Source organism: Sus scrofa, chromosome 6 (genome assembly GCF_000003025.6).
Source record: "Sus scrofa isolate TJ Tabasco breed Duroc chromosome 6, Sscrofa11.1, whole genome shotgun sequence".
Classification (NCBI taxonomy): Eukaryota; Metazoa; Chordata; class Mammalia; order Artiodactyla; family Suidae; genus Sus; species Sus scrofa.
Genome location: NC_010448.4, coordinates 155,282,625 through 155,307,002, shown reverse-complemented (window position 1 = coordinate 155,307,002; position 24,378 = coordinate 155,282,625). Strand labels below are relative to the sequence as shown.

At 45.7% G+C, this 24,378-nt stretch overlaps 1 protein-coding gene across 34 annotated transcripts in view; it reads right to left on the bottom strand.

Annotated features, from left to right (window-relative positions):
• The window catches only part of DAB1 (DAB1, reelin adaptor protein), a 1,217,809-nt gene that overhangs the window by 67,401 nt on the left and 1,126,030 nt on the right, over positions 1–24,378 (bottom strand). For 15 of the 34 annotated variants that reach the window (XM_021093137.1, XM_021093135.1, XM_021093141.1 and 12 more), the window contains 5 exon segments: positions 10,889–11,020; positions 10,186–10,305; positions 9,691–9,729; positions 8,064–8,129; positions 268–327 (listed from right to left, as the gene is read on the bottom strand). In XM_021093137.1, coding sequence (XP_020948796.1) covers positions 268–327; positions 8,064–8,129; positions 9,691–9,729; positions 10,186–10,305; positions 10,889–11,020 — 417 coding nt within the window. 34 annotated transcript variants of the gene reach the window in all.

Sequence of the window (24,378 nt, the reverse complement as noted above, 5' to 3'; positions counted from 1 at the left end):
CCTCAGACACATTAGTTGGCATGATTCAACTTGTTCCCACTCCCGGGGCTAGACCTTCGCTCCAGACTGGCACCCCTTCTCAGCCCCATCATTTCTGACTCTCGCCCCCTTCCCCCAGAGCCCATAAGGAGTCCCCTGCATGCTGTCCCCAGCAAAGCCATATGGGTTGTGACACTGATCCAGAAGCATGGTTCCCTTCCCAGGATCAGAGACCTCGCCTCGGCACAAAGCCAGGTCAAGGGAACCTGGTGGAAGAGAGATACTTACACTTACAGGTTGACTTTTTGGCACATCATAAACACCTTCCTTCTTTTGGCTGGTGGGAACCTACGAAAAAATCAAATTCGACACAGTCAAAACACTCCGGCACTCCACGTTCAAAGGACAAACCTGCCAGGCTTCCCATCAAGGGCTAAGGGTGTGTGAGCACCGGCCCTGAGGCCCAAGGGCCCAACTTCCAGTGAAGGGGCTGCTAGGATCCTGGAAGCACCAGGCTGGGCTCCTTCTCTTAGGGAACCAGAGGAAGAGAGGGGTGTGTGAGTCGTTGCGTAAGTGTGTGCAGGGGGTCTCTGCCACTGAGCTCCTCATGGAGCCACAGAGTAAGAAGCTGCATGCAGAGGCCTCGGAGATCACACCTCGGGAAAGATACTCTTCTTCACACCAAAGATAAAAATGAGGCCCAAGGAGGTGGGGGAGTTGTCTTAAGTGATTAAAAGTTTGCAGCTGAGCTTGAACTGGTCCCTACTGATATGAGATCCGGGCTACTGAAAATACAGCAAATAATGGAGCTCCCGTCATGGCTCAGTGGTTAACAAACCTAAATAGGTTCAGTCCCTGGCCTCGCTCACTGGGTTAAGGATCTGGCGTTGCCATGAGCTGTGGTGTAGGTTGCAGATGGAGCTGGGATCCTATGTTGCTGGGGCTGTGGCATAGGCTGGCAGTTGTAGATTTGATTCGACCCCTAGCCTGGGAACCTCCATATGCTGCAGGTATGGCCCTAAAAGGACCAAAAAAAAAAAAAAAAAAAAAAAAAAAAAAAAAATACAGCAAATACTAAAATCCCAGGACAAACCAGGGCTTCTGCTGGAATCATATACAAGCCATGGGATAATCACCAAAGGATTTTCTTCAAGAAAAGGGTGCATCGATGCCATGAAAAGTATGAGCCTAGAATCCAGAAAATCTCTGACTGCTTTAACGCTCCTCTAGAATGTCTTTCTCCCTCTCTTCTCTTGCTTGTCCACCTGGTCTTACTGGGCCATGAGAAAACGGCTATGCCCTAAGCAGGTCACTTAACACCTCTGAGCTACACTAGTATAAAATGGGAACTGTCAGCTCTTCTTACTCAGGTTATGTTTCAAAGAGAAAAGAGAGCAAATAATCAAAAACTTGCAGGTACCATCAGAGTGTAAAGTGTTAGAAGGAGAACTTCTTTTGCCACTGATGTATGACATAAATATGTACCCCAATACATATGAATAACAGCAGACTCATGAAATACTTTCCAAATGAGTCCTCTGGGGGCCTTGGTCTGGAACATTCCAGTTGGACAGCAATCGCTAGTTCTTCCCCAATAACTAGCGCAACAGCTTAATTCACACCTCCACAGGAGGGATCAGGCCGCAGTGGTTTTCCGCCTGATAACCCGTCTCACTTTCCATTAGGCAGGGAGCCCCTTAAAAGCGGGCCCAGTGTCTAACAGCCAGCAGGCCTTCAGTAGGTGTTTGCTGGTAAGTGTGCCGTCAAGGATGGTGGGGAGGAGATGAGAACAAGAAAAAGTGCCATTTAAGCTTGGACCAGCTAAGCATATCATTCTTCTTAGAGAAGTAAGAATTTGAGCCTATTCCTTGAGTCCCTTTGTCATTTTCATTCTCACTTAACTTAATATCCTCCTAATAACCCTTAACTTCAAAGCCAATAAGTGATCAGATGGAAACACAGCTCTTTCTGGGACTGCACCTGGCATTTATCACCATGGTATGAGCTTAATATCACCAGGGCACTTTCCACAAGCCAGGCATTATTCTAAATATCTGTGTTTACATACATTCTCATGTAATCCTTGCGACAAGCCTATCCAGTGAGGATGACACTGATCCAGAAGACGTCTCTCTCCATGCTGCAGAGAAGGAACAGGAAGCCAGGCGGGGGTCCTGCAGCTGTGAGCAGGGAGCCAGGAGCTTACAAGCCTGGGCAGCCTGCCTTTGAACTACTACACCATAGAGATGGTTGGATCCCATTCCTGTCCCCCCACCTTCCCACAACTGTTATGGGTGCTTCTTTTCCACATCCTACACTCAAGGAAACTTACGCACATTCTTGCAGACAACAGGCCTCTGAGCAAGCATGGCTGCGTAGAAGATGTACTTTCAGAGCCACTCTTGCCAACCTTAGCTTGTAGGCAGCCCATGAAGTAGGTAATTTCTGTGCTCCCGATAACTGAGCTCCATCTAAAAGGAATCCTTTAAGAATGCCTACAGAGTCCTTGTCAACGAGGGCCAATAAATTACCAGCCCTCACTTTTATTTTGACCAGCTCATCCTCGCCTGAGCAAAATACACAGCGTTTGTCTGTTCTCCGTAATTCACTGCTCACTTTGGGCACTTAGCAAGTTGAACCTCAGCTGACTCTCAATTACGCCTGCGGATCGAGGAGAAGCAGTGGGATGGAGAAACCCAAACTGTGCATAATTGAAAAGGCTTTTCTGCTCGGCTGTCCCGTGGGTGAGACATCAATCTGCCTATTTGTCCTTTAAGGTTTCTTTCGGCCAGGACATCTTGGGAGGCTCGCCTGCCTCTCTAGGACTGATTTGAGCCTTCTTCTCTACTCTTGTAACCTCTGAGGTATCCTTTCATTAACAAATAAAAGTTACCAAGACCCTATTGAGTGGCATGCACTGTGCTTTGCTTAGGACGATGGTGGCGAATGAGATGGACATGTCCCCTGACTTGCTGGTGTTCCCTGTCTTGCTGGGGGAGATGGAAAAGTAATCAGGCTGGTGAAGGAAGGTGTCAGAAGTGCTTTCTCTTTGCAGAGAGTTCCCAACCACACTGCCGCTTCCTGTTCCCTCTGTATTCCCACTGCTCCATGAGCCTACTCAGGGCAGGACAGATTTTTTTTTTATGATCCTTGTTTCCCCATCTGTAAATACTGGTTGAACAAAACACGCCTAAGCATCCAACATTTACCCTATGTGGGCCGAGGGCAGAGCACTAGCAGAAATGCTAAAAGGATGAAGACCAGAGAGTGCCTTGGTCCCGGCTCTCAACTCCATTTAGCGGGTCCATCCTGACTGTAGACAAGTGATAAAGACAAGTTCAGTAACTTGTCTTTATCACTCTCTGATGCTGCAGAGAGTGATAAAGGTCCTGGACCAACAGGAAGCAGGAGGTCTGGTTCCTCATTCTGGCTCTGCCACAGGCTCTCTGAGCCCAGAGAGAGGTCCCTTTGTTCTCTGAGCCTCAGTTGCCTCTTCTGGTTGGCATGACCATCCAAGGAGCTGCCTACAAACTCCTTGAAGGTGGGGACCAGGCCGTGGTCACTATTACATCCCCATGTGCTCAGCACAGGTTAGGGGCTCCATAATTCCTTTCTGAATACATGAGTAAAATCACGTGAAAACCATACATTAAGGACCATCCATAGAGAAGACACTTTCAGTGCAGCAACCTATTAAGAGTGTGGAGAGGCAGGTTGAGGGGGCTGGGTGACATAGGATTAGAGACTTATCATTTTACAATAACAATCCTTGACACATCTCGGGTGATTAAAAATGATTTTATAATGAACGAACTCAGAGAATGTGCCCTTGGCAAGCTGCGATCTCGGTTATGCTGGAAGCTTGCTGAAGTACGAGTGAACACTGGGTTTAAAATCAGAGGCTCTGGCCTTGGGCCCAACACTTAAGCATGCACGACGTGAATTTCTTACATTTAAAATGATAGTCATCACAACGGATTTCATCTTACTGAGCTCCTGGAAGGGTCAGAACTAAGTGATGGGTAAAAACAACGTGGGACTGGGAGGCTCTGTGTTGTTTTGAAAAGACAACTGATCATTTTTTCTGAGGCATGCAAATAGAGAGACAATTATTATTATTAATCCAGTTGGGAAAATGAGACTCTGGATCCTCAAAGAGAGGTGACATGTACTCAAGAGTCGCTCCCTCCCTCGTGCTGGCGTTATAAATAGCAGAGTCCCACGAGGCCGCCGCTTTCCACGGGGCTCTCTGACAAGACGAGGTGAGCAAGTCATGTTCCACTTGACCTAATACATCATCACGAGACATCTCCAGCAGCATCGCTATTGATGGCCTTGGCAGTTAAAGGAACTAACATTCACACAGAACGTACTAGGCGCCCAAGGGCTCTCCTGGTGGCTTTACCTCTTCACACCACTTCTACAAGTGGGGAATGTGGTAGGTCCTAGTTTGTAGCCCAGGAAATCGAGATAGAGACGTTACAAGGGCCAGGCCACAAACACCAGGTGCCAGTTCCATTTTCCTCATTCCAGAAAACAGAGGAGAAATGAAATAAAATAAAATAAAAATAAAATAAAATCTGGGACTACCTTGAGCAAGCTGAAGAAGCATTAGAGTCTACTCAAGAAGAATGGCTAAGGAAATATGCAGGCCCTTAGAAAGAAAGAAAGAAAGAAAGAAAGAAAGAAAGAAAGAAAGAAAGAAAGAAAGAAAGAAAGAAAGAAAGAAAGAAAGGAAAAAGGAGGCTCCTAATAGCAGCTTTTAAAAAGCCCAGCCTTATCTTTAGGCCATAGGGCTTATCTCTTGTGAAGCAAACTGAAGCCCAGAGGACTTGCTATGCAGCAGGGAAGGACCCAAGGGCGATAAAATATTCATTCCCTTAGAGGGTATCTTCCTGTAAATGCCGGACAGAGTGAACTGCTGAAACAAGTGACTTGAAATCTATACAGATTCTACTTGTGCAACTCAGCATCAAGGACATTCCGAGCTGATACGAGCCTTGGAGGCATTTATTTATGTGCAGAGGTCAGACAGACCTGGCTGCAACTGGGGCTTCTACCTCTTGCTGGCTCTGTGACCCGGGGCAAGATACTCTATCTCTGGGAGACTCACTTTCCTCACCTGTAAAGTGGGAATCATGATTCAAGCAACTGGGGGTTGCTCTGAGATTCTGCATGCAAACCCCTATTTCCAGCACTGGCCCCAAACCGGCGCTCAGTAAGTGTTAACCCTCACCCCCCCACACACACAATTTCAAAGAGCCTTTTTGTTCTGTAAAGCAAGCCAGCATGCTTCTCTAAAGAATCACAATCTATGATGAGGCCCTAGTTGCAAAGAGCAGAAAAGGGCCTTGCCTGAGAGATTCTTTGGTCTTATTTGCTCATTTTAGAGATGACAGAGGCCCGGAGAAGGAAAGGAATCGAATCCACAAGGTGGCTTAACAGCCGCGGATTCAGGGTGTGACCTGGGAGGATGTGGGATGAAGCCTCTGCTTTATGGTTTCCACGTGATCTTGTTCCATCCTCATGCCAACCCGTAATTTAGAGAGAAATTATTCCCCTATGTCATCACTGGGGAACCTGAGTCTCAGAAAGGCCAAGTGCCTTTGCCCACTACCCCTAAGCCAAAGGTAGCTGGTAACAGAGCCAGAACTAGAGCCCAGGTTTCTGCTTGCCTAAGCTGCTTCTTCCCAGTACACGAGGCTGCGTGCCCCCTCCACAGAATCCCAGACTGGGCACAGTTGGAGCCCTGCCCACTACAGCTAAGTCTGAACGAAGTCAGGAACCTCGTATATTGAAAAGCCTAATTGTATTTGGAAAGGTGCTCTCTTGTCGTAGGATGACTGATTGACGCTTCCTCTGGTCTCACAGTGTAACTGAGCAGGACCCTTTGGGGCTTCCGGGGACAGACCCCTCCCCCACATCCTCTGCTCTAATTCTTCTCTGAAGCACCTCGATAGCAGCATCAGATGCACCTTTTTTGAGCTGTTTTGCAGATGCTAAAACCCCCACCAAAGAGAAGAAATTAACTACCTGCTGACCGCGAGCACACTGCCCCCTAGACCTCCTGGAGTCTGAAGTCCGATAACGTTAACACGGCCCTGTCACCTCACCGTCAGCCAATCGGATAACTGTGCACCAGCTGACTCCCCTCCCTCACCGGGACTTCAAAAATGCTTTCCTGAAACCCATTAGGGAGTTTAGGGGTTCTGAGCACAGGGTGCCCTGGACTCCTTGCGTGGCGCCCTGCAATAAGGCTTCACTTTCCTTTACCACACCCAGTGTGACAGAACCGAGTGCAGGGGGAGCAGATTCAAGTTTGGTTTGGTTCAGTAACAATATTGAGACACGGCAAAGGTGTACTTTAAAATCGGACACTGAGGACAGATATGCAAACTTTCTGTTTAAAGACAGAATTTTTTTTTTTTTTTTGTCTTTTTGTCCTTTTAGGGCTGCACCCGTGGCATATGGAGGTTCCCAGGCTAGGGGTCCAATCGGAGGTGTAGGTAGTCACAGCCACAGTAACGTGGGATCTGAGCTGCATCTGCGACCTACACCACAGCTCACGGCAACCCTGGATCCTTACTCCACTGAGCGAGGCCAGGGATCGAACCCACAACCTCATGGCTCCTAGTCGGATTCATTTCCACTGTGCCACAACGGGAACGCCCAAAGACAGAAACTTTGTAAGTGGTGACTTTAAACAAAGCCTCGAAGTAGAACCTCACACTTGAATCCAACCCAGATGGATCCCATGAAGAGAAATAGATTATTATTCCACAGGGCTGGTGAAACCCTGTTGTTGGTAGAGCTAACATTATACTTTGGTCATTTAGAATTCTGTGCATTTGACAGAAACTGAAAATCTGTTTTACTACACAAGTAATGCATGCCCAAGGCAGAATAAAGACCACACAACTAAGTACATTAAGAAAATTAAAATCACTTATTTAAATACATTAAACTTTTTCCTGCTTCCATAGTGTTTATACTTCAAATTAGGGCTAAAATTCTAATTAGTGAAAAATCGGAGGTCCTCATATTTGTTTGATGTGCGGCTGTGCTCCGATTACGGAGACTCTTTGATGGAAAAGCACAGGGGAAACAGTGTGAGCCTGCCTTCACACACCTGCTTGGGTTTGATCCCAGCTCTAAACAGCTGGATAGCCCTGAGGAAGCCACTCAACCTCTCCGAGCCTCAATTTCCCCTTGGGAGGGTGGGGTGGAAATGCCTAGTTGACAGCACATTTAGGAGGGTTAGGTTAACAAGCTAAAGTGTGTTCAGCAGCCTTGTGGTTGCCAAGAGGGAGAGGGGGTGGGACAGGGACGGATTGGGAGTTTGGGTTTAGCAGATGCAAATGAGCATGTATAGAATGAATAAACAACAAGATCCTACCGTAGAGCACAGAGAGCTATAATCAATGTCTTGTGATAACCACGACGGAAAAGAATATGAAAAGAATATATATACATGTGTAATAGAATCACTTTGCTGTACAGCAGAAATTAACATTGCAAATGAACTATACATCAGGAAAATATATTTTAAAAAGTGTGTTCAAGGTTCTTCACGTAAGCAGACTTCTGAGACTATTAATTTACCTTCCCTTTGGAAGGGGTAAACCTTTTAGCTAAAGTGTCTTTGATTCAGCCAATACTCCCAGTGTTGTCTCCAAATAGCATTTTGGAATTTGGCCTTCACGGTGTAGTTGACTTTTTTTAAAAGGAAATTTGACAGCACATTCTTTTGAAATACGAACAACCCTATTATATTCTAGACAATGGCCCTCCAATGGATCCCTTTTTAGTGAAACGGAAAGTTTCATTTCTGAGTCACCTGCAAATCGTTAAGATCCATTAGAAATTCAAATGTTGGCTGACCATTAAACACTTCAACAGTAAGGCACGAACACTACTGGTCAATGGCAGGGACCTAGAATTCACGCGAAGGTATTTCAACAAGCCCGGAATGACCCAAAGAGCAACGTGGATGGTGTGTGTGAGGAGAGAGCCCTCGGTTCCTCAGCCCTTCAGGGCATTTACTGGGGGAGATGCAAAGGTAGGAGGGGGAAGTGGTTTGATACCTGATAAATGTTTTCTTCCGTTTCGGGATCACGGATTGGCTCGTGTCCAGCCTCAAACACAATGTACTATTACAGGAGCGGCCAGAGAAGAAAAGTCAGAGGGGAAAAAGAAAGAGGGAGAAAAAAAAGCATTTGGAATTCAGGATACACATCGCAGTAAGCATTAAAGAAACAGGCACAAGAGCAAACACCCTCAAGAGACAAGTGGATTACTGATATTCCAAACGGTCTGGAACGTTCCTGCCTCTTCTAAGGAAAACTGCGATGGTCTGATGGCCAGTCCTTTAGCGATGACTGCAGAGATTCCTGCAGATCTTTCTGGAGATATAACCTCCTCATTCAGTGGCATTTGTCTCCACTGCGGCAGCGTGTGTGGGCACTGCTAAGTGGGGTGGATGTCTCCTGGGATCCCAATTTTGTAAATCTTGGGTGACAATGGATTTTTGCTCCCTAAGGCCAGGGAACCTAAGCCAATTCTGATGTGCCCAGAGGCTCCAATTCCTTCATCTCATGAATATCACTTTACGTTCTCCATTTTCAATACTGAAATCAACTTTTCCATGCACATTTCAGACGCTAAAGGACCGGGGCCATTTCAAAAAGGGCACCATCCCCCACTCCCCCGCCTTGGGTCAGGGGGCTGAGCTCCTATGACGGACCAGCCATGCTCCCAGCCTTCTAAAGCAAGGCCTGCCATCAAGGGCACCTTTGACTTTGGTTTGCCATCCAGGCTGGACACGGCTTCTCCTTCAAGTGATTCAGATTAAATTACTTTTGATCCATATCATTTTCTGTTTTGTCATAGCGGTCGCAGCTTTCCTGCACATTTGCGTAGAATGCACGCATGACACACACATATATAACCTGTGAGTGTCCCAGTTTGAAACGTTAGGGTTCTGGTTGTCTTTTGGGGTGAAACGTTTGGCTGCTTCTCTCTTTAGGAATAAGCAACGAGGGAAAGCAGCCTCCTCTTCCCTCTTCTGCATCCACGTTAAGCAGAGCATATACTTGAACCCAAGAGAAGCCATCTCTGTCCCTACACTTTGGCTGCAGCCTTGAAGAGCGAGCAGAGAAAGCTACAGGCAGGCATGTCTTTGGGATGCCCCCTCCCTCACCCTAACACAACCATCCTTGTGGCCTGAGCCAGGGCATTATATTGGGGGTCTGATTCCACTTCTGGCCCATTGGGGGCCAGACAGCCTTCTCAAGGCCCTTCTCAAGCTCACCAACCATCCTTGGCATGAACGTCAATCTCCATCTCTGCTGCTTAACTCGCTGCAGCCCCCTCATTATTCACAGTCTCTCTAATGAACTCAGAATATTCAAGAGACTCTTGCGAACATTCGGCTCTGGGATCAAACTTCTACAGATTGTGGAGCGGGCTGAGGCAGGGGCAGGAAGGGAGAAGCCTATTTCCAAATCCCATGCTACTGATGGCGGCCAAACTTCTGCTAGTTTTTATGGAAATTCCCTCCTGGAGAGGTTGGCAGCCCTCACCCTCAGAAATAATCTTGGTCCTTCTCCAGGCCCCGCAGCCAGTGGCTTCTTCGGGTCTCTGATAAGCATGTCTATGCCAGGGGCCTGGCCATTCCTGACCCCTCACACCCCGACCAGTTTCAGAAATTACCTGGTATACGGGATCTTCAACATCCTCTTCCAGAATTGTCTACAGCAGAGTGAGGGAAGGGAGGGCAAAAAGCAGAGGATATAAAGGGAGAGATGTGAGACTGTATTCAGAAATTACAGGACAGTGAAGCAACCAGCTCTGGGGAGGACAGCCTGGTGGGTCATTAAAGCAGAAAACAGGCAGAAAAAAAGATGAAAACCCTTGTAGTCACCCCATCTGCATAGCTAACAAGAGCAAAGGCAATTGTGTTTCCTTGTTCTTCCCTGAAATCTTCCCCTGGATTCAAGACTCCACTTTCTCTTACAGGTCTAGCATCTCGGAGAGTAAGGGATCATCTCTAATGGCTTGCTTCCGCTGCCTGTAATTTACATGGGACCCTTTCATCTTTGTTTATTTCTACTTGGCAGCAGGAGGAGAAGCCTTGACTGTCAGGTTTCACATCTGTTTATTTTAAGCCCCGTCATCTCCAGTGCCAGGATGAACGCACAGGTATACCTGATACACCGCTTGTTCGCACTGCTTATCCTTTTGTGCCTTTTTTTCCAATTCTTCTCTTTGCTTCAATTCATAAATAAGTTGAAAGAGATCTCTTAGGTCCAGAATAACAGGTTCAGCCTGGAGTAAAAGGATGCAAAGTACATTAATAGGGGGATGGTTACCCGCAGCCCTTCCTTTTTCCATTAAACTGAAAGCATTCCAGCTTTAATTAATTCTACCTTGTTTATACTGGTTTAGCAAATTGCATCTAGGCTAAAGTTCATTTCTGCAACTAATTCTATTTGCAAATTCATAATAATCTTAAGCATAAAAGGCACTGTTTTTATTTATTAGTAATTTCGAATACAATAAAATTAGGGTAGGCCTTATGCAAAACAGCTATTTGTTTTCTTTTATTTTCTTTTTAAACGAGGCTATGAACACAAGGAAACTTATTTGTGTACTATGCCTCCATCCGGCTTAATCAGAAAGGAAAATAATTAGTCATTACGAAATATCCATTAGAAAAAAAACTACCACCACCCCTGGATGGGCACGAGCGTGTCGCTTTGCTCCGAGGCTGTTTATCTTTTCTAGAAGAGAAGCTGGGCACCAGCGTTGCTTAGTCATAGGTCAGGGGAGACCTCCGAAGACCAGCAGGGTGACGGTGCGGCCCCGTAATAGGTCCAGGGAAAGGCAACCTCCTTGGGTGGTTACTCACCGCCTGGGCTGTTTTTATGGCCACAAATCTGTGATTCCCTTCCTTCCCACAAACGTATCCAAAGGCCCGGTGATCTGTGATGTCCTTGGCGATGTAGGAAATTTCGTGAACAGCATGATGATGCTGAAGAGCCTATCAGAAGAGACAAAAAGGAAGAGCTGATTTCAGGGGCCTTTCCCTCTGAGCTGTTGATCAATAAGAGATGGGTTTCAGCTACGTGTGAACAAGCCCGGAGGGCTTTGGAAAAGCTGTTTGGTCCAGATGGAAGGAAAAAGAGCTGTGCCTGCCCTTGAGAAATGGAGGCTTCCTTCCACGGTCTAGATGCTGTGACCAGGGAGATAAACAGGACTGCTCAGATGCTGAATGAGCATCTGCGATGGAGGCTTCCTTCTGCTTGTCAGGGCCGGCCAGCCTCTTTCAGTGATGTAGGCTCCTGCTACATTTTCCCCAGGACACAGCGCAGTCTGGGTTCTAGATTGATACTTAGTATCCTCATATATCCAGGGCCTCTGCTTGCCCCTCTGAACAACTGTACAATTACAGGGGGCGCCATTCACACTCAGAGAACCGTAGATGTGATGGATCATAACAATTTTCCAACAGGTGGTTACAGAGTAACTGGAGGGTCCAACATCCTTCTCTATTTTGTCCAAGGTCACCATTTTGGTTAGAACAACATCTCTGAGGCTTGTCATGGGGTGGTCCCTAGGTCTGCACTACTCATCTTTTTTTTTTTTTTTTAAGGCTTTTAGGGCTGAACCCTATGCATATAGAAGTTCCCAGGCTAGACGCTGAATAATTGGAGCTGCAGCTGCCACAGCAATGCAGGAGCCGAGCCACGTCCACAACCTACACCACACTCACTGCAATGCTGGATACTTAAGCCCCTGAGCGAGGCCAGGGATTGAACCCACATCCTCATGGATACTAGTTGGATTCATTACCACTGAGCCACCACCAGAACCCCTGCAATGCTTATTCTTTTATCCACTTGCCCAAACTTTATTCCTCTTGCAAAGGCCACATGAAATAGCACCACCTCTGTGAAGCCCCCTCAACAAGGCCTGCCTTCTCTTCCCTGCAGATGTGATTCCTCCCTCTTGTCTCCCTAGAACTTCTATCTCTAGCGATACGATACAAAAACTCCTGGTGGATTTCTTCCTGGGCTCCAGCTTTCACAGACCTCCCTTCTCTGATATACTTGCCCAAATCCCAGTCTTTCCACCACACTCTGTCCCCTTCATCACTGTCATCATAGCACCTTGCACTGTGCACAGCTGTTGGACTAAACTGACCAGAGCTGTTGGACTTAACTGGGGTTGCTGATCAGTAACTCAACCATCTTTTAAAACTGACCTCCCGGCCTTGATTATCCAAACTTCAACAAATAATGTTCTCTCTCCTGCTGAGGGATGGTGATCTTTATGGCCATTTTTCTAGAGTAAATGTACCAAAAGCAATCCCCACTTAACAGTCTTCTGTAAAGGCATGTGTGTATCCCGGCATTGTATGATGTGCTTCCAGTCTTGACAGAGGACCTTTTCATTACACTGAGAGTCAAGAAGCTTGAATTCTAGCCACTATGCGAACACAAGGCACTCACTGTATGTCTCTGGATCTCTGTTTCTTTTTCAAAGGAGAACTTTGAACAGAACAATGGCTCCTAAGATCCAGAGCCCTGGATCTACTGGGGTCATTAAAAGTCCCCAAACAGGTTCCAGGCTATTTCAAATGTTTCAAAAAGCTGAACAGAAATTTATAATTATTTCCGATAAGGAGCTCCCACTGCGGCTCCGTGGGTTAAGGATCCCATGCTGCGTCTGTGTGGATGCAGGTTTGATCTCTGGCCTTGCTCAGCGCATTAAGGAACCAGCATTGCCACAAGCTGCAGGGTAGGTGGCAGATAGAGTTTGGATCTGGTGTTGCCGTGGCGTAGGCTGGAAGCCGCGGCTCCAATTTGACCCCTAGTCTGGGAAATTTCATATGCTGCGGGTGAGGCCCTAAAAAGGAAAAAAATATCCCTAATAAGACAATATCTTTCATGGGTCACACCAATGAAAAAGCCGAGTTCATTTAGCATGGCATCAGGTTACCGCTGTTGTATTCCTTAGCTCATCTTGGAGCAGATTCTCTTTGGCAATTAGTGCTGGGTTCAAATAATCCATATAGGAAAGTGAATGATTATAAATGATTGTGTGTGTGTGTGTGTGTGAACAAAGTCTCCCATGTTGCTGAGTCCATGGAGGGAGGGAGAAATGTAACACAGGGGAATTTGGTTATGAAAACACTGGGAACCACTGGAGTATATTTTTCTCTCAGGTCTCTTTTCAGCTCCCAATCCTTTAGCCATTTGGATCTCATATCACACAGCCAGCCTCTAGGAGAGCAGGCACCTGCTTCTCATGCTGATCATCCCCTTGGTTCTGGACATTTGGCCCTGACCTTCCAAAACGTCCATCCCCAGCCTGATGCCATTTTCCCAGGCTTCAGACCTTAGGAGTCATTTCTGCAAGAGCATGTGCTGCCGCACCTTCACCTTCCAGCAAAGAGGCTGGGTATTCACTCACCTCTTTACTACTCTAGGGACCCTCCCTTTGGCTTTATGCCTGTCCAGGTTGCCCACTGTCTACTGGACAGCATGCTTGGAAGCTGGTATCATTGCCCAGTCATCCTAGCCCCTTAAGTGGCCATAAGACTATGGTGTAATTCTAGAGGATTTTGACCCAACGTTGGTGAAGAAGAATGTGTTTGTTTGTGAAATTATCAGGACCCGTTTGTTCCTGCTGTATGAAGGGGACATATTTTGCCAGCAGAGAAAAACTGCTCAGAGAGCAGTAGTTTTTCTGTGGTGTTAATGATGTAAAATTGATGAGGTTTATATTCACGAAATGTGGGGGTATTGATTTAGAGGCTTTTGTGAGCTTGAATGATGTGCAGCAGGGAAAGTGGGAGACAAAGGCTTCCTCCATCTCTCCCCTTCCTGCAAATAATTCTTTCTCTGCAGAACGGGAAGAATGTGATCCCCACCTCCTATTAAGTCAAAGTTTGACGACAGTACTTTATTGATTGCCAAGTGGAATATTGCTCTAAAATTAAACTGCGATTAGAAGCCTTCCTGGTGGAATTAGATTTGGAGATGATTGTGCAATGGTAAAATATCACCTCCTATGCAAGACAGCAGATGGAGATGTTTTAATTTATCTGGGAATCCTCATTAAGTGTTTTAAAATCAAAACATTTTTAATGCCTGATGATACCTAATATTGCCTGGCGGAGTGCAGCTATGTGTGCGTGAAGTGCTTAAAAATATTTGTAGCAGTATCTTTTCCCATAGTTAATTTTATGACATGTTACAAAGGATTGCTCTGAAAGTGGCTCATTCATTTGGAAACGAACATGCAGTGACGGCATATGTCTCCAATTTCTCCAACCTTAATCATGCACACACAATACAGATGCTTGCAAATACAAATATATTAGAATCTTCCTAATCCCATGTTATCACCTTCATTTTGGCAGCTCAGAGGCCCTTGCAAATACATGTTCGGTGAGCCTCCAAACTGCTCCCTGCTTGAAGTGCAGGTTTTATCAGCACAGTCAAAGACGGTTGGAGCCAGAGAAAACTTAAACATCATATAGTTCAACTCTGCATTTATCCATGAAAGAATCGAGGGTCAGACAGGGCTCTGGCTGGATCAATCCTTAACCCAGGCCTCACTCTCCCTACTCAGGATGACAAAGGTTGAAAGGAGGAAACAAGATCAAAAGAACCAAGGTCTCTTTTCTTTAGACTCTTGACTCCCTGGACCATCAACAAAACAATGATCCCTGACAAGCTGGGATGAGGAAGGGGAGCTGGGTAAGGAGGTAGAGCAGGGAGGCTCTTTTGGGTTCCAGCAGGATTCTGAGGTTAAAAAGGGTCATAAGTCAGAAGGTCTGGGGTCAAGGCCAGCTCTAAGGACCTCAAAGAAAAAGGTCAGGGCAGCACAGCATAGCCCGGAAGGTCGCTCTCGGGAGCTTGGCCACCTGTAATATCTACTGAAGAGCCAGAAAGTAAGGGTGAAGCCCTCGGTCCCAGAAGAAAAGGGCTGTTTCCTCCCAGGAGTGTTTCTGTGGGGAGTTCCTGGGGCATCCAGGGATGTTCTGGAGAGAATACTGGACCAGGGAGGGGAGGGAGAGAGTGGAGGAAGGGCGGATTCTGTTGTCCCTCCACACAGCCTTTGGAAAATAGCTGCTGTCTTGGAAAAACTTGGTCTACATCTTAAAGCACGGCCAGAAGTCAAAGCAGACATTTGGTTTTAAAAAGAGAGTCTTCAAGGATACCCTGTCTTTCTACTTCTACCACAGCTTCATTTACTCCTATTCTAAGCCCTCTTCTTTACAGGGTGGCTGAAACTTGTCACCAAAGCATCCAAGGACGATTCAGAGGTTAACCTCCCCCATCCCGTTGTGGCACGGTGGAAACAAATCCGAGCAGGAACCATGAGGTTGCAGGTTTGATTCCTGGCCTCGCTCAGTGGGTTGAGGATCTGAAGTTGCCATGAGCTGTGGTGTAGGTTGCAGATGTGGATCGGATCCTGTGTTGCTATGGCTGTGGTGTAGGCCAGCAGCTGTAGCTCTGATTCAGCCTCTAGCCTGGGAACCTCCATGTCCTAAAAAAACCCCCAAAAACAAAAATAAAAAATAAAATACCTGCCCCCCAATGCAGTTTGACTTTCCTCCCTCGGGTGAAACTAATCTGAAGGGTTCATGATCCCACTTTGAGGTCCTCACATTCCCATCCCGGTGCCACCATCACACATATCGTTTTCTCTGCCAATTGCCCTCTCATCCCCTGACCTGTGTTTCCTCAACGCCCCCTGACTGCACCACACCTCTGCTTCAAGGCCCAGCTGCCACACGATGCTCATCTAGGGAATCTTCCCGACTCCCCTCTTTCCTTGCGTGAGGATTCCCATCTTAGATCTCTTTGGGTTGTATTTTTCTTCTGAGATGTTTCGCACTTGTTACTTTTGTCACACATTTATCCACACATGTAGTTATTCACACCATCTGTGTTTATTGAGCGCCTGTTTTGTTCCAGGTCTCATGCGAAGTGCTACATCTACCCAGACCATTGAAACACAGTCCCTTCTTCAGGTCTTTGCAGATCTCATAGAAAAGGCAGGCCAAGAAACTAACCACCACAATATAATAAGACAAGCTTTATGTTTAAGCTGTGCACTGGGGGCTACGGAGGCTCAGAGCAGGAGTGGGGAGGGGCATCAGGGAAGACTTGACAAAGGAGCTGATCTTAGATGGAGCCTTGAAGGATAAAGAGGGAGTCCCCAGAAAATCGGGTGGGGGCGGGGGGGAGGGCATTCTAGGCAGAAAGAACAGCACATGCAAAGCCTCTAGGTCCTAAGAACAGGGCATGGGGAGAACCTGTGCCTGTGTTTTCTCTCCACTTTGGGGATGTTAGCTCCTTGAAAGAAAGATCCACATCTGGTTCTCTTTAGTCTTAGCCCAGCTCCTAATACTGTTCCTTTTGAACAATAAATGCTAAATAAGGTTTGATGAGTTAATGAAGGAGGGAAGCACCAAGTCATCTTGAGACGTATGCACACAAGGTAGTTGCTCAATAAATGCTCATTGATTGACTGAAGCAGGTTAATTCACGACGTTTCACACAGGATTCATTCTGTAAACAGAGGGTTTCTTCTCTGCTCACCATTTTTTTTTTCCCCTTAGCATTTCCATGAGCCATTTACCAATGTTTAAATGAAGTATCAAATTGTTTGCAGGGTTATCGTCTGACAGAATAAATTACAGAGAAGACTTAATTTGTAGTATGGTTCAATACAGCCAATTAAATACAGTATGGATTAGAAAGTCATCTGCTCAGACTTCACCATTAGCTTTTTTTAAAGCATAAATTGTACCCTATTTAGCCTTCATATTAGTATTGTGTGTGTGTATGTGTGCGTATGAGAGTGTGTGCTTTCCTGAGGCAATACAGGAAAAATACCCACCAGGATTCAAGTGAGTTAACAAAAAAAAAAAAAAATCAAAACAAAACAAAAAAAGCAGATATGCAGATAGACACAGAATAAAAATAGATACATGAAAAATACACTACTTCACACTACAGGCAATTACAGTAGTTAAAACCTCACAAGACAAAGAGAGGCCCAGGCTCATTATAAAGGCCTTTCTCTTTTCTAACATATTTTTGGATGCATTTGCTGCATGGCAGTGCCAGCAAGGCTCGGAGGCAACCTCTGTACCAGCCCCCAGGAACCCCATCATCATATGCTCAATGGAGAGGGTCAGAGTGAAATCTTCCCTAAGTTGCTATCCTGAAATCTTTTAGAATGCTTTACTCAAGGACAAGACCAAATTTCCAAAGACCCTTGTCCTTAGCTGAAGAGTTAACATGCTAACAGGAGAATATGGACTCAGGAGCCAGAGAGAAGACAAACCAAACTCAGGCTCTCTCACTGACCACGTGTGTAGCTTTGGGCATGTCCCTCTAACTTTCGGCGCCTTCTCTTCTTATATAATATAAAGAATGATACAGAATCCCAAAGGTTGATGGAAATATTAAATTGATTCATATAAACTATACCAGATATAATTAATGAGATCCCATTTTCCCCCACTGCAATTACAAAAAAAAAAAAAAAAAGATAATACCCAGTGTTGACAAAAGCGTGGGAAAACAGATACTCTTTTGGGCTACTGGTTTTCCATGTGGGACAACCCTTCAGTCTGTCTCACACAGACACACACACACTATCAGCACCAGGATGGCAACAACAATATCTTTTTTTTCTCAACTCTTTATCCTGTGCATCAAAGCTCAGTGCCTGACATACAGTAAGGACTTCGTATCTATATGTTTTTATTGTGGGAAAACATACACAACATTAACCATTATTCAGTGTATGGTTCTGTGGCACTGAGTGCATTCACATTGCTCTGCTCCCATCACCACCATCCATTTCTAGAACTTCATCTTCCCAAATGGCCATCTGTACCATTGAACATGAAGTCCCCAAGCCCCTTCTCTTCCAGCCTCTGGAAACCACATTCTACTTTCTGTCTCTATGAGGTTATCAGTACCCATTTTCATTTTCAAATGAATAGTCTGAATGAAGAATCTGTCAGTAAAATCTTGAGTCCAAGTCTCTTCTTGAACAACCCCCCCCCCAACCCTACTGGCTCTACTTGTGTTTCTCTAACACTTCATTCCCTCAGCTGTTAAAATAAGGAGGTTGGACGCAGTAAATACGCATGTCCTGTTTTGCTCTTGACACTTCTTTTGAAACTTTCCAACAAGACAACAGCTATAAAAGACAGCTTCTTCTTAGTAACTCTCTAAACATATGTTATAAACACACAGCTCTGGAACTGTGCGAGTCAAGTTCTTGCCTAAAAATAGGGAGAGGAACTAGTTAACTAGCTAAGAGCATTCTAGACCTATGATTGAGGCTCACATTTATCTAACGGGCAAAGTGGAGCCAGGTGTGCTTCATCAATTAGCAATCACCAAAGTGACAAGGAAGCAGGTTTCCACTCCGGAGAAGTGAAAACCACCTTCAATAGGAAAGTAGCTTCTGTGGGGCTCAATCAGAACACCACATCGCAAGAGCAGGAATGTGCTACCGCATAATCACCATCGGCAGTGAGTTGGACAAGCTGTCCTCTTCTCATCTAATTCACATTCATGCCTAAAAGCCCTTTGCTACTAGGATACACCAGGTGCTGGAAATACTGAGATAAAGAAGGGGCAGTCTGAGCTCTCAAAAGCTGGTGGTAAACATGTGTGTGTAAGTCGGGGGCTCCTCTTTCGCCCAATGCTCAGAGGAGCTTGTATATTACATTATCCTATGCCCGTTTCCATAAGGCATATAGCATCATGGAAGGATTTGGATCTCACCTCTGTGGCCATGGGCACGTCACCGTATCTCACTGAGCCTCAGTTTCTTCATTTGTACAATGGGAACGATCCTTCCCTTATAAGGATGGGAAGAAGATGACTTAAGGTATCCAGCAGGGTACCCATAGACAGCAGGCTCTTAAGACTTTGGATCTTTTCCCAGGAAACTGAGTTTAAGAGCTAACGACTATGGAACACAGTGTCCAATCACCAAATGTGGTTAACCTCAGGTCAGGCCTTCTTTAGAGCTCATACGATAATAGTCTTTGGAATAACCAAAGGGTGGTGATAAAGTCTCCCGGGTAAAGAGAAGAGCGGAGAGAGGGAGTTTCAAAGGTTATGAGGCTATCTAACAACCTGGATCTCACCATCCTGGGAAATTTAACCCTGCAGTGTTCAGTTATATGATCACTGAATTCATTTTGTTCCTTAAGACTGAGGTGAGTTTGGAGTTCCCGTCATGGCTCAGTGGTTAACTGAGCGACTAGGAACCATTAAGGGTTCGATTCCCGGCCTCCTCAGTGGGTTAAGGATCTGGCATTGCTTTGAGCTGTGGTGTGGGTTGCAGACACGGCTCGGATCCCGCGTTGCTGTGGCTCTGGCGTAGGCCGGCGGCTACAGCTCCAATTAGACCCCTAGCCTGGGAATCTCCATGTGCCGCAGGAGCGGCCTAAAAAGACAAAAAGACCAAAAAAAAAAAAAAAAAAAAAAAAAAGGCTGAGGTGAATTTTATCTTATTTGCAACCAAAAGATTTCTGAACAATACAGCGATCATCATTATCCTATCTTAGGAGGAATCAGGCTTAGAAAGAAGTGACTTGCCCAGGGAATATCAGGCTGGCATGGGATTTTAGTAAATCTCATTGACACTCAAGTCTATGCCTGGTTTACTGTTGGTAGTAATCTGTATTGGAATTGCAATTTTGGAATTGCTTTGGGTATATATTAGGGTAACACAAATACAGAAATACACTGCTATTAGAAAGCAAGACGTTCAGGGAAAGAAAAATGAGATCCACGTGGAAAAGTTAAGCATAACCCAATCATTGTACATTTGAATTGAACACATCCATATGAACCCATCATTTAAAAAGTGTATTTCTAGCACTGTTTGCAGAAAGAGACTAGAAGCAATGAAACCCCAAGTAGCAATGAGCACACCTAATGCAGCTATTTATTCTCTACCTATCTATTTATCTATTGATCTCTTAACCCAGCTAGAGAAAAAGAGACAGAGAAAGGAAACACGGCAGACGGTGAAATGGGCTTTTTGGTTGAACATTTTGTTGGAGACAAAACCTAAATATTAGCATGCTCCTTTCTCTACCTCTCATTCCCTTTTCCTCTCTCTGAGCACAGGAGAAACCAAGGCACCAAACACTTGAGTGACTTAATTGAAAGTAGGCTGCAGACAAAAGGCCTTTGTAAAGTCCACCTCAGGCAACCATTGGTCCAAAACACAAGGGGTCAATCGGCACATTGAGAAGGACTCAGAGTTAAGAGCTGCCAGTTTTCTTTGTTCCTTTTTACGTTCCCAAGGCCGGCATAAATAAACATCAGCCAGTTGTGGGTCTCTTGTCAACATTTTTTAAAGGTTCAGGTTGAATAAATATGGGAACGATTTTGCACTTCTGAAACGCCAGGGAAAAACACATCCCAAATTTGAAAGAGTCTCCAAAATATGTGTAAGGATTCAATTTAATTTTCACTATATATATTTTTAAAAGGTACTATCCAGAGCACGACTACGACATGCTAGGCATCGTGCCAGGTACGCTACATATGCAGGCCTCGTTTATTTCATTCCAACCTTACATGTTACTTCCCTCCTTTTACTGTGGGGTCAGTGCGACACAGAGAGGTTGAGGAACTCACCTGGGGTCACAATGCTGATAAGGGAGACCCTGGATTGCTGCCAGGTAGGGCTGGCTCCAGACCCCAGGCAGCCCCTGTGCACGTGAATACTGCTTTGGATGTACTTTAACTGCGTGTACTCGCATTCTTCTAAAATTCTTATTTTTATTTCTGTTTCTTTCTGCATGAAGAATCCTAATAAGCATTGTAGGTGTTGAGCAATGTAACCAATGATTTCAACATTTTAGCATACGGCATAAAATTATTGTAGCAAGTAGGCAAATGAGTGTGAATGAATGGAAATGAAACAGCATGTTTTGCCACAAGTCACTGCAGAAACGAGGTCATTATATTTAATGGAAAATTACTTTTTGTGTTGTAACCAGTCTGAAATTAACCTCTGCCTTGGTCACAAAGGAGTCTCGCGTGCCAGACAGCATCTTAGAAGAAAGCAATGTGACTAAAATGGAGCCAATGGAAAGAACGCTACATTCGGAAGGAGAAGGTTGGTGTCTCCATTTACAGCCTGAGGTGGAGAGCAGGTGGTGGTGGTGAATAGGGCTTCTAGGATCCATTTTAATAAGACATGTGGATGCTGAGGAAGCACACGACTTTGGATAGACACAGATCAGCACCTGACATCCAAATCTAGCACGGACTTCTTGTTGTCACCTTGGACAGATTAGCTAGCTTCTCTGAACCTTGACGTCCTCGTCTAATTGGGGGTGAGAACGAAGTAAGATTCTGGTACCCTGCCTGGCACCTAGTGATGCTTAATAAATGCGCCATTTACTAGTTCCTCTCCAGTTCAAAGGTTCTGGTCCCTAATTTGTCATTATTACCTACTGAACTGTGCCCTCCCAAAATTCATAGGTGGAGGTCCTCGAGTTCAGCCCTTCAGTAAGTGACCTTATTTGGAAATAGAGTTGACCCTTCACCGGATGTCAGGCTTAGGGGCACCAACTCCCCAATCCCCCCACCCCTGTGTGGCAGAAAAGTCCACGTATAACTTTACAGTCAGTCCTCCGTATCCATAGTTCTGCACTAGCAGATTCAACCAACCATAGGTTGTGTGTACTACATGACGTATTTATCGAAAAACATCTGCATCTGCAATCAAGTGGACCCACACCGTTCAAACCCGTGTTGTTCAAAGGTCAACTGCAGTCCTAAAACGTCAGGAAATCAGAATGCCACCATATTTGGAAATAGTGTCACTACCGATGTGATTAGTTAAAACTGTGCCATGTTAGAATAGAGTGTGTCTTTAATCCACTATGACCAGGATCCTTATAAAAGGGGGAGAAATCTGGACACGGACCCATGGACTGAATGCCTTGGGGACATGAAGCCGGAGATCCAGATGATGTGTCTCAAAGCCCAGCAAGACCCAAAACTCCCACCAAACCACGAGAAACCAGGAGCAAGGCCTGGGACAGACTCTCCCTAGAGTGGTCCGAAGGAGCCAACCTTGCCAAAGCCTGGATCTCAGACTTCTAGCCTCTAGAACTTCGAGATGATCAATTTCCATGTAAACCTCTCTATTGTGGTAATTTGATACACAGCATCCCCAGGAAAGAAATACAGCAATCTCTTTAGTTTTATCTCCAGATCCCTTTGAGGATTTTGCCAAGAGACTAAGGTACTGAAAGGACAAAATCATAAGTGTCCATCTCTGCTCCCTCAGTGAGACTCAATTTTCCCATCTGTAAAAGGACGGAGGGGCAAGATGGACCCCTGACAGCTTTGCTCTGCTTTTCTTTGTTGTTGTTGTTTTTTTTTTTTTCTTTTTCATGCTTGTACCTGAGGCACGTAGAAATTTTGGGCGGGGGGTGAATCACAGCTGCAGCTGCCAGCCTACGCCACAGCCACAGCAAAACCAGATTCTTAACCCACGGAGTGAGGCCAGGGATTAAACCCCCATCCTTATGGACACTCTGTCGGGTTCTTAACCCACGGAACCACAACAACAACTCCCACTCTGCCTTTCGATGCAGGACAGCAAAGTCTTTAGCTTTCCTATTACTGCCAGACCTCGCTATGTGAATCAGAAGCTGGAAGAGGTGCAGGGCCATGCCATTTATAATGGTGTCTCTCCCATTATTTCCCATTTAGTGTCTGTATGGCATTTTCCTGAATATACCACCAAACCACTGAGGTGGTGGGTTGAGCTCTCTGAGTACCAGGATCAACTGTTTCTCTTACACTACTTGGCCCGGCGATTTGTTAGGCGGTTGCCTTCGAAAATGAACTGTCAGTAAAAGAAATGATGGTAAAATCGCCCCTTTTGTTGAAAACGCGCCAAACACCATCCTGAAGCCACCTCCTCAAACTCACTTTGGGGTCTCTGAGGGTGCAACGGACAGAAACTAATACATTCTAATGCTCAGCTCTATCATTTTCTGTTAGCGATGAGAAAACTGAGGCTGGTAGGGGTTAAGCAACTTGTTCAATCAATGTTAAGTCAGAGGTGAGGTTCAGAGCTGGTGCTAAAAGTCGGTGCCATGGCAGCCAGCTTCCTGCCCATTTTAGGGCATGAGGTTGCCTCCTGAAAGGCAGTGATGCTCTTGTATCACTTCCCCCCTGGCATCTATGTCTGTGCCAGGCTCAGAGGGAGCATCACTCAAGTGAGGGCAGCTCTAGGGGGCCTGGCTCAGTCCCTCAGGGCTTCCTGCTGGACCAGCCCAGACTTATCTCTGTGACTCAACTCTAGTGACAGAGTATCTCCCTGGATCTAGAAACTCTGTGACCAGCTCCCCAGGATCCTTTCCCTGGGGAGCTCACAGTCTCTGGAAAGCCATGGCCTTTGGTGCTTATGCTTAATGTTTTCAAAGAAACCCATTTTATTTTTCTTTTTTCAGATGGCATCACATGGACGTTCCCAGGCTAGGGATCAAATCAGCTACAGCTTCCGGCCTACACCACACCACAGCAAAGCAGGATCTGAGCTGCATCTGCCACCTATACCACAGCTCAGGGCAACACCAGATCCTTAACCCACTGAGCAAGTCCAGGGATCGAACCCACATCCTCACAGATAAATACTTGTGGAAACTACCCTATTTTCTTCCTTTCTAACACACTTCACAGTCTTTATTCCTTCCTAGGCATGATCATCTGCTTAGCATTTGTGTCCCTTGTTAGACTCTGAAGATGAGGGAAGCAGTCCCCATGGCAGGTCCTGGTCACCACAGCCTCCCCAGCACCCAACGCAGTGTCTGACACTTAATGGGGACTCCGTCATGATTTGCTGAGTGAATAAGAAAATACTGTGTTCATGCCATAATAAAGGTAAGAGCAGGGTAGGAATGGAGGCCTGAATGGACTAGATTAGTAGGAGCTGACCAGGTAACACTCAGTACTCTTGAGGGTGGTAGGGATTAAGATGTTCCATCCAGAGGGTTAACTAAATGGAAGTGATGCTATCAAAGAGTATGTCATAGACAGGGCCTGCAATCAGTTGGGGATGCAGAGCCCATAAAATGCTGGCAGTGTGCGAAGACAGGCCAGCGGCCAGGGGATACTGGCTTCTGAAGGAATAGGAGAAAAAGAATGTCTACATATGTAGAACTGGGTCATTTTGCTGTGCTGCAGAAATGGACAGAACACTGTAAATCAACCACAATAAAAAAATTAAGAAAAAAACTGGGGATGGGGTGTTGAAATTATCATTGGCTTTCTCCTGCACTCTGCCAGTCATCTTCAGGGCAGGTGA